Source organism: Alligator sinensis, unplaced genomic scaffold (genome assembly GCF_000455745.1).
Source record: "Alligator sinensis unplaced genomic scaffold, ASM45574v1 scaffold23_1, whole genome shotgun sequence".
NCBI lineage: Eukaryota > Metazoa > Chordata > Crocodylia > Alligatoridae > Alligator > Alligator sinensis.
Window position 1 is genome coordinate 121,573 of NW_005841890.1, and position 10,879 is coordinate 132,451.

General features: G+C 40.9%; 1 protein-coding gene across 2 annotated transcripts in view; it reads left to right on the forward strand.

Moving 5' to 3' along the window:
* The window catches only part of SUCLG1 (succinate-CoA ligase alpha subunit), a 13,006-nt gene extending 2,993 nt beyond the window's left edge, over window positions 1-10,013 (forward strand). Inside the window, exons 2-8 of one of the 2 annotated variants that reach the window (XM_025197148.1) lie at window positions 286-401; window positions 1,074-1,286; window positions 1,408-1,465; window positions 4,199-4,282; window positions 5,183-5,334; window positions 5,741-5,929; window positions 8,834-10,013. In XM_025197148.1, coding sequence (XP_025052933.1) covers window positions 1,209-1,286; window positions 1,408-1,465; window positions 4,199-4,282; window positions 5,183-5,334; window positions 5,741-5,929; window positions 8,834-8,860 — 588 coding nt within the window. In that variant the 5' untranslated portion in view covers window positions 286-401; window positions 1,074-1,208 and the 3' untranslated portion in view covers window positions 8,861-10,013. The remainder of the gene's footprint in view (window positions 1-285; window positions 402-1,073; window positions 1,287-1,407; window positions 1,466-4,198; window positions 4,283-5,182; window positions 5,335-5,740; window positions 5,930-8,833) is intronic. The other variant, XM_025197147.1, reaches the window with a different exon arrangement.
* Window positions 10,014-10,879: the final 866 nt, after the last annotated feature.

The following is a 10,879-nucleotide window of genomic DNA, read 5'->3' on the forward strand; positions in this document are numbered from 1 at the left end:
AACCGCTCTAATTAAAGAACCTGGACTGTCTCATGTATCAGCGTCTTTGTGCTTCAAAATGGTGGAGGGGCACTTTAACTAAAGCTCGTTGTTTTTTACTGTGTGCAGCCAAATCATCTTGCTCTGATTTTGACATGTCTGTCTGTCTTATGGATAAAGTTTTTACTTTGTCTTGGATATAGTAGGTCTTGCATTAAAAAGACATTTAAAAATGCTTTCAAAGTTTTTTAGTCTTCAAAGATTTGAGTTTTATTGTTTATGAAATTCTCTGCCTCTTTCTACAGGGCACCTTCCATAGCCAACAGGCGCTGGATTATGGCACCAGTCTAGTAGGAGGAACTTCACCTGGGAAGGGGGGACAAACTCATTTGGGCTTGCCTGTCTTTAATTCTGTGAAGGAGGTAATTTTCCAAGAGTGGACAAAATCTTAGAAAGGAAGGGATGGAGGCAAAAAGGCTGTCAGATTTGGATACATGAATGCCCCCTTTAAGCATCTAGACATGACATGAGGGAGTAATAGCAGAGATATGACTTAACTTTCTGGTTTAAGTACTAGTAAAATATAAAATTGTCCAGCCTATATAATAGGGGGAGCAATCACAAAAGTCCAATCTGAATTTGGTTTTCATTGTAAAATCCATTTTTCAAGTGCTTCTGTAAATTAAAGGGGCTAGATGTCAGTTGAATTGTTTACACATATATTCTGTGCATGTGACTCTAGCTTCTAATTACCGCATGGAATAAAGAAGTGTGACTTGATGAGTAGTCTTTACTGTATACCGTGTAAACACTATATCGCCTGTTTCTAGCCATCTGTTTTGCAGTTACTCCTCTACTCCTTATGTCCCATCAACCTAAGTAAAATTGCTAAGTATTGAGTTGGTATGACTTCATACCCTGAATCTTCTGTTTTTTATTTGGGGGTTTTGTTTGTTTTGGTTTTTGTGTGTTTTTTAATTTGCCTCTTTTTAGATCACGTTCATGAACAGGAATATTTTAACTGGTTAGTGGCTAGATGTTCTCAAGTTTCTTATCATGTGTTTGTAATGCGTTTTTGTTAATGTACCCCTTAGGCCAAAGAGCAAACAGGTGCTACTGCCTCCGTTGTCTATGTGCCTCCTCCATTTGCTGCTGCTGCCATTAATGAAGCTATTGATGCTGAAATCTCTTTAGTTGTGTGCATTACTGAAGGTATTCCACAGCAGGACATGGTTCGGGTTAAGCACAGACTGACTCGTCAAGAAAAGACTCGATTAGTTGGCCCAAACTGCCCTGGAGTCATCAATGTAAGTTTTATAAAGCAAAGATGTTGTGTGTTTTAAAGCCTTAGACTGGACCATTTTTAATGATACTGATACTCCAGACTCTTTTGTCTTGATTTTTGATCTATAGTTCTTTTCTCTTTAGCCTGGAGAATGTAAAATTGGCATCATGCCAGGTCACATTCACAAGAAAGGAAGAATTGGTAAGTTTTACTTTCTAATTTGCATTATTGTAAGATGAAATCATCCTTTATGATGTAACTTAACGTATTGCTAATCAACTCTTACCCTTAAGGCATTTGAGGTGCTATGTAGTAATTTATTGAATTTGTTCATGTGTAAATGCAGACGGACGAGTGATTGCACTGGTAATAAAGCCCTTATTTCTATCTTGATGGATGTTGCTTGAGCAGTAGTATTAGAAGTAAAGGTACTGGAAGGGATTTTCTGAGGTAACGTAGTTGGCTTATCTTTCCTTAACTCTTCTTTATCTGAGGATTTTCAAGCACTACACTTCTAATCTTTAATCTTTCAATGCCTTGACAGTGGAGGCCGGGGAACTTGTACCTGAAAGGAGCTTAACATTATGTAGGGAAGGGAAGCAAATTTACTTTTGGTTTGAATACTTACTGGGTAAAATAGCATGCGTTCATCATGTGATGAACAGGTAACAAATCATACCAGCTTCTGAAGTTGGAGAACTTGTCCAAATTTGGTTTATGCCTTGCTGTGTAGAATTGTGTTTTCTTGACTTCGTTGTCCCTGCTTTAAAACACTAGGCCATGATCTTATTAAAAAAACAACACAAAACAAAACATGTACATAGGCTTTTCTTGGCATGGCCTATATACAATCTCAAAAACAAATATTGGGACTTAGAGGACTTCTGCAGAATGTGGCCGGTGAGACACTTCAGGTTTGTAAGCACCTGCCTCAGTGGCAGCACTCTTACTAATGTTAGTGCTTTGCATCAGACAAAAAGAACGCTGGGGAAGAGAGGTGTCTAATGCCTTTTGAGACGGTGCATCCTAACGAGAAATCATCACATGCTGCATCAGGGTGAATAGGACCCAAAGGAGTACCCTAGCTACACTGTGATGCTCATTATCATAGTGCAAATTACTCCTTATTGGTTAGTGTTTAGCTTCTTGGCATCAGCTTTTTTAAAGACTAGTCTGTTCTGGGTTAGCGCAGTAAGAAATATTAACACCCTAGTCACACACCTAGTTTCAGAAGTACCTATAAATCTGAAATTGAAAAATCAAAGAGGAGTTCAATTATGTCCTTTTTGTAGATGGAATCATAAAATATTGGCCTGATGATAAAAGACAGAAATGGCTGACATCACCTTGCATTTTCTTCTGAATCAAAGTACTGTTAAAAAGCTCTTGAAAATATCTTGTACTCATAAAATGTTTTAGAGAGAAATCTTAAGTGCAAGGCACGTAAAGTACTATGTGATAGTCTTAAATCTCTCACGTCTGCCTGGCCAGCAGTAGTTCAAGGATTGTGCGAGTGCAGACATGAGCCGTATATCACTTTTTTTGGTACCATTCTCTAGTAATGCTGTGTGGTCCTTGGCTGTAGTCATAAGTATCCTTCCCTTCTGTTACTGAATTATGTTGGGATATCGTAGCTGTAAGGGGCAACAGAAATGAGCTATAAAAATAGCACCAGTCTTCTGATCTTTAAACTGAAGTTGCTTAAAAGATATCTGATCTGAATAGTTGATTGCACATACTTTACAAATGAGATATTAATTGTAAGGGGGAGGACTTTCCATTGCTTCAACGGCACATAGACTTGAAAGATCTAGACTTCCTAAGTGTTGGTAATAACATTATTTGTGTTGCCTACTCCTTTCCCTAAGAGAGCTGCCCAGGTGTCTTCCATATTCTGGATAGCTTCTTTATAGTGCTAACAAAGTTTGGCTTCAGTCCTGTATGAGACAATCTATCATAATATGTTATTGCTTAAAAATCATTTGCATCAAGATGACAAGTAACAACAGAGACTTTGTATGAGAGCAGCTCTCAGACTTGGGTCCTGTGGGTACTGCCATGGCACCAATCTTAAACGGCAGTAATGACACAGTAATAAGCTACAGAAGCAATTAGGTTTCTGCAAGCATTTTCCATTGCAAAATGCTTTAAGGGTAAAGATATGGAATCTGTTCCTTTGCTAGACTGCAGCCAGCCTTACTATATGGCGTGCACAGCAGTAGAGCATGCATTTAGGAGAAGGAAGTAATGCTGTTGTAAGTTGACTTCATAGTAAAGTTCTAGCGCAGGGGTGTCAAACTTAATGAAGTAGCAGGCCATTTTCCCCTACCAGCAGCCAGGGATGGGTCATCTAGCCTGTGTTCCTTCTCTGAGGCTAGATGACCTATCTTCAGATCGGAATCTCAGGGCTTCTTGCTGTGGCTGGGGGAGCTTGCAGCCAGCTCCCAGGGGATTAAAACAGCTCGCTGCCTTTTTCCCAGTGTGAACTAATGCTGATTTTTCTATCCAGCAGTGATCAAAACCTTGAAATTTGTGTGTGTGAAGGGGGAAGGGAGGAGGTCAAGCAGCTATGGCATTATCCCCAGTTTCTGGCTCATGCTGCTACCACAGCTTCAGCAGCTGTGGATAGAAGCCCTGTAAGTCATATCTGGAGGGGAGTCATCCAACCTATGAGCAGCTTGGTTGGCCGGATGTTTGCCACCCTGCTCTAGTGTGAGGAATGCTGTCTTATTTGATGCTGTAGACTTAGTGGACAGCTTCAGATGGCTGAACATCAAGAAAACCAACCAGGCAATGAGTGACACAAATCAAATATTAAACAGAATATGTTTTTTTGCTAGAGTAACTAGAAATTTGTTTTCTAGGGAAATGGGAAATGAGCAGAAGCCAACTGATTTTTAACGTATAGAAGGTAACCAGTCTCCTTCTTTTAAGGTATCGTGTCAAGATCTGGCACCCTGACATACGAAGCTGTCCATCAGACAACGCAAGCTGGATTGGGACAGTCCTTTTGTGTTGGTTGGTATCTTCCTGAAGAAACAGTCTGTGCACTGGTTGAGCTTCTTTCTTCATTGAAAACTACAGCATGTAGCATTGTAGAAGCTAGTAGGAAAACACTGAATAGCTTTTAAATGTATTTAGAAATACTGCATTGTTTTTGCCCAAGGTATCCAGGTACTGTGCCAGAATATAACAAACCTTCGTCTTCTCAATTGGTTAAAAGCCCGGACAGCAGAACTGCACTAAGAACCATGAATACACATGAACCTAGCATGGTTTCTTTTTTAAATATAAAATGGAGACTAGCTTTAGCATGCTTATTGGACTAAATTCTCTACAGTGGTGGTATAGCAAGATGGTTAATGCAAGTTAGATGCTTCATGGGGATATCCTAGTGGAGACAAAATCCAGCTAGTTTTTTACCTCTCTAACATTGACCTCGTCTATCTGTATTTTTTTGAGCACCTGAGGTTAACCTTGCTGCACAGAGGCCCTCTTTCTGTGAGAATTCATAGTGGGGGGGAAATGAAGATGCGTTAGCATGGTAAAAGTGTATTATTTTTGTGTGCAGTAAAGACTGGTATTTCAGCACAAGTTTTGAGTACCTACGTAGGTTCCCCCACATCTCCAGAAAATATTTGGTATGGACTGGAACATAAATGATCCCAGCACTATTGCAGTCTTTCTCATCTGAGAGAAGGCATGTGATTGGCCTATACTTTTGTTCCTTATAAAGTGGAATTATATATATTTTCCTTCTGTATACCTGTATCTTAGTTTACAGGAACTGTGCATGGGCTGCCTAGGTTTGTGTGTGGCTATAGTTCCTGCTAGAGTCTTTCCGGTCTTGGTTAGGATCAGTTAGTCCTGATATTAGTCTGAAAGTAAATATGCTCCTGTTTTTACTCCTCTTTCTAGGGATTGGGGGAGATCCTTTCAATGGAACTAACTTTATTGACTGCCTTGATGTCTTCCTGAAGGATCCTCATACAGAGGGGATTATATTGATTGGTGAGATTGGAGGTAATGCTGAAGAAGATGCTGCAGCATTCTTGAAGGAAAATAACTCCGTAAGTCCCAAAGCGTGCTGTCCTCGTACAGTTAAGGCATTCTGGACATTTTTGCCACTTAAGAGAAATTCATTTAATTGAGAATTAGAGACCAAACTAAAAATATTGAAAATTTAGTTAAAACCAATTAAAGATGAGGTGTAAAGACTCCAGAGACCAGGGTATCAGTTTTTGATCTCAATCCTATAATGCTGTTTGCCAGCTAACTTTCTGATTATTTTTGTGAATCATATATGCCTGCCCTTTATGGGAACTGTTTTAAATTGATGACTGTTTACATATCCCTTCTGAGCAAAGCTGTTTTCATCCCTGCAGGCCACTGCTTCCTTGTAAGAGTCTCAAATTCAAATGTCTGTGGTTAGTGTCTCTTAACAGTATATAAACAATCTTTGCTCTTTCACCACAGGGTCCTAATGCCAAGCCGGTGGTGTCATTCATAGCTGGCCTGACAGCTCCTCCAGGCAGAAGGATGGGTCATGCTGGGGCAATCATTGCTGGGGGGAAAGGCGGAGCTAAAGAAAAGATTGCTGCACTTCAAAATGCTGGCGTTGTTGTGAGCATGTCTCCTGCTCAGTTAGGTAGCACTATGCACAAGGTCAGTATTTGGACAACCTGGGTTCTTTGAAATTATGGAACATGCATGTACATAATGGTGGTGGATGGGTCATTTTCGACGTGGAGGGGTCCGGGCAGTGGAGTCTCCCAGGGCTCGGTCCTGGGGCCTGTACTATTCAACATCTTTATCAGAGATCTGGATGTGGGTGTGGAATGTACGCTGTCCAGATTCGCTGACAACACTAAGTTGTGGGGCAGGGTAGGCACGCTGGGGGGAGGGACAAAATCCAGCTAGATCTAGACAAATTACAAAGGTGAGTGGATGACAATAGGTTAGAATTCAACACAGACAAGTGCAAGGTACTGCACCTGGGGAGAATGAACCAGCTACACGCCTATAGGCTGGGGAGAACACCCTTGTCAACACGGTGACAGGGATCTTGGCGTCACTGTTGACTCCAGGATGAACATGAGCCGCCAATGTGAGGAAGCGGTCAGTAAGGCTAACCGCACCTTGTCGTGCATCTACAGATGCATCACAAGCAGTTCCAGGGAGCTGATTCTTCCTCAAGAATGCAGCATTGGTCAGACTGCAGTTGGATCACTGCATCCATTCCTGGGTGCTGCACTTCAAGAGGGATGTGGCTAGCTCTGAGAGGGTTTGGGAGGGGGCACTCACATGGTCAAGGGGCAGCAGGGCAGGCTAGTCGAAGAAAGAAAGACTAAAGGGCCTGAACCTATTTAGCTTCCACAAGTCAAAGAAAGAAAGGCTAAAGGGCCTGAACCTATTTAGCTTCCACAAGAGAAGGCTGAGAGGGGATCTGGTGGCCGTTACAAACTCACCAGGGAGGACCAGCGGGAATTGGGGAAGGCTCTGTTCCCCCGAGCACCACCCGAGGTTACTAGGAATCATGGCCACAAATTGTCAGAGAGAAGGTTCAGGCTGGACATCAGGAAACGTTACTTTACAGTTAGGGCTGCCAGGCTCTGGAATGGGTTCCCAAGGGAGGTGGTACTCCCTCCTACCTTGGGGGTCCTCAAGAGGAGGCTGGACAGATATTTGGCTGGGGTGATATAACCCCGGCATCCGTTCCTGCCCGAGGCAGGGGGTCGGACTTGATCTGTTTAGGTCCCTTCTGACCCTAAGTACTATGATGCTATGATAAGCAGAACAAGATGCTTAAAAGCCTTGTTTGTTGCTGGAGGTGGAGAAGGTTGTTTTGCAGACAGGTCCAGTGTGCAGTGCCTCAGCTGAAACAATTCAGAATTGTGTCTAGAGTTGCAATGGCTCTACTAAACAAAAACTGCAGCTGCTGTTTAAATGTTGAGGCTTTTGTGCACGCTGGCAGTCTTATATATTGTCCCATGTCTTGTCAAAGCCATGTAACAAAATGGAGAGACTATAATATTTGGATCACAATGGACTAACAAGTTCTAATTTATAGAAACTAAATGTCACATTAAAATAACAAATTTAATCTCTAGATGAGAGAATGCCCTTTAATTTTTTTCCCACAAGAATTGATTTTTTTTTTTCTAAGCATGTAGAATAATTCTGAACCCTGAGCATATGCATGGAGCTGAAATCAATCATTCATACAAAAAATGTAAATCCTCTTTCCAATTCCTCCCCTTCAAACCGTCCCCTTGTGCATATATAGTCCCTTTACAACTGTATTTTGCTTTTGTCTAACACTTCTGAGAGAACTGCCTAGATAACTAGCAAAGATCTATACTATTTTTTTGCTTTTTTGGCCCGTGTTTCTGTCAAAATGTGCACTGTCTAGTCTCTTGCCAAAAAAATTAAAAAAGTGCAATATACTTTAAAGAATGGAGCCAAACTAAGAAGTGGCTGCAGCAGAAAGGCACATCTGCCTGCATTACATTATGCGGGTAGGCACACTGTTTCTGCTGCAGCTCTTTTCAGTTTGGCTCTGAGATGCCTTCTGAAAATGGAGGCACCTGGGGCAGTTCTACCTGGAGGCAGCAGCATCCTTCTTGAGGCTGCTGCTGCAGGGCAAGACTGTTAGAGATGGGACACTGAGCTATATGGGCTCTTTGGTCTGACCCAGTACAGGAATTCTTATGTTCTTTATATTAACCAAAGCTGCTTTGCAATACATCTGCCTCATCCAGCTGAAATGTTAGTGACAAAATATTGGTAAACCTTTTAAGTTTGACAGATGTTGGAGGCAGGGAAAGTCTGCTGTAAAAAAACACTTTATTGAACTTGAGCTGTGGAGCTTACTTCTCCCCACCATGATACCATCTGCTTGTGTTTAACTGGGTACCAAGTCTTCACTGTTGCTGTCACCCAAGACCATACTTTGATTTTATTTATTTATTATTTTTAAGGCATGTTGTTTGCTTGCTTATAGCAGTGGGAGTAGTTTTTTGTTAATGATTTCCTTTCCATGTCTCTCCCCTTTTCCTCCTCCTTTCCCTGCACCTGCTGAGAGTGGCATAAGAAATCAGCTCTATATGGCAGGGGGGGCGGTGTTACTCAAAAAATCAGCCTCAAATTTAAAACAAAGCCAGCAGAATAGTTTTAAATACACAATAGAAATGGGAGTGTCACTTTCTCCTTCCTCCCCACAAATATCAAATCTGACTTTTTATTTGGACAGTTGTTTTTTAAAAATAAAGGGTACATAAGAGTAACTACAGTATTTTCACAGCACTACGTATTACTTAAGTAATTGTCAACCAAAATGAGCTTTCCTGTCATTCATAGCTTTGCTTTCCGCCAGTAGATGACAAGCTGAAGCACTACATTGGTCTCCCTGAAATATTACACTCAAGCAAGGGTAATTTAGAGCAGGATTTCTTCAAAATGCCTTCATTAGATGGCATTTTTGCCTATGTTTTTATCTCTGCTGATGGTTAGAGCTCTTTGAGAACACTTGTCACAACTGTAATGTGTCTGCTTGTTCTCTCTTTGAAGGAGTTTGAGAAGAGGAAATTGCTGTAAAAGAAAATCCTCTGGAATATTCTGTCATCCAAATGTCAGTACAACACCTTGGCTCTTACGCTTGTTGTCCCCGACGCTTGATCACCTTGATATGACTGACATGAGTCTTTTTTTAATTAAATTGGACTTTAAGGGCATACACTTTTTATTTCAGCTTGTCCTTTGTTCAGACATGATCACCTGATTGTAAATCGTAGCAAATTAATAAATTCAGCACTAAAATTAATATATATTTTGAATTACTGAAACTCAGTGACTCTTTTTCTCGCTTTAAATCATCCCAAGGTAGCAGTTGCTAAAATAAACACAGCCCACCACTCTACCTGGAAGCTTTAAGAGCAGTTTGAAATTTTGATTTTTGGCGTATGTAAAGTACTGCATAATATATGATGCTTTAAGTAGGGTCTAGTAGCTATTTGTGCACACACCCAGGACTTTTTTGGGGTTGGGTAGGGTTGTGGGGATAAAAGCACTCTTACTTGGCCATTAGTGGCTGGTAAATACTTCATCTAAGCTGCAGGTAGAAATGTATGCCGTCCACTAAACGAACATCGCTGCATCTACAGGGTGAATCCTATTGATTCATGCACCTGGATGTGTAAACTTGAATCCAGATATTCTGTCCAAAGCTGCTGAGCTTTATGCAATGTAACCCTCGTAAATGGGGTTTACTTTTACAGTTGCTGAAAGTTTGGGGGATTAAAACTTAAAAACTTAAAAACTATGTTTCACTTGAGATCTAAAAGGTGAGGCAACGGCCCATGCAGTGGCTGAGTCGATATTTCAGAGTTATATTTTTGCTGAAGAGAGTAATTGTAATTCCCTATGAAAATGTATATTCATAATTTTGTAACTTGCAAATTGCGTTATTTTCCAGCTTATTGTCTTAATTTTCTCCTTCCACCTTTACCGGTTGGTGCATTGCTTTGAGTGTTTTTGAAATACTGCAAATGATAGGACTTGCTGCAATGATTTGGCATTCTGAAAACAAATTTGGTGAGAGATGCTTCTTGTAAATGATTACCAATGCATCCTGGAAATTGCAGGAATAGATCAACCTGGTGCCTGTAAATGAGTAGGAGAAGCTATAACAAACTGACTGAGTTTAAGTTGTTTTCATTATAATGGAATTAAAATTGGCTGGGGAAACTTATGTTACATGATGTTTCTATAAAAAATATATATATGTACACACTCCATAAAGACTCTGTTGCAGAAACTTGTGTCCTTATTTACCAAAAGCAGTTTTGTGCTTTTTCAAAAGAAAACAATGCAGCTAGTCTCCCTGCTGTCTCTGCACTGAGAGCAGGTGTCCTAATACCACCATTCAAAATCTGGTGAGCTATAATCCTGCCATAACAGAAGACATGGTAAATCTATGCTCATAACGAACTCATTGTCCATCATGTTGTACAGCACGTAAGAATGCGTCCTGTTGCCTGGAGCTCCAAACTGCTGCAATACCACAAATAACTCAAACTGAAGCAAAGCAGATCTTCCAAGAAGACCTAGTAATTAGGTGGCTGAAAGTCACAGCAGCTATGTAACTTAAATCTCAGATTTAAAGTCTTATTATTATGAACACTTTTTGCTAGATGTGTTCAAATTGCAACCTTGGCTTCATTTTGAATGTGGAGCAGAAGGGGGATGTGTTTGGTTTTTTTGTTTGTTTGTTTGTTTTTTCCCAAGATTGGAGAAATACAGGAATTTAAAAACCAGGTTTTAAGCGTGTGCCCGTCTCCACAGTCAGTGAATGGTGAGGACACTGAGACTGATCACTGAGGCTTCCTAATAAATATAGCAGTTGCCTATCGTAGAGTTGTGCCTTTGTTGTGATTGACTTGTTGGGAACTAGTTTCATCACCACCAGAAGCCACGTGATGGGTAACAAGACAGGTAAGGTTTTACTGTAATGAGCTGTCTCTTGGAGGCAGTTTCACAAAACTTGCAGCTTGTTCCGGTGCCGGCGCAGAACCACGATCTGAAGCCTGTGCACTCCGGGTGGAGGCGTGCAGGCAG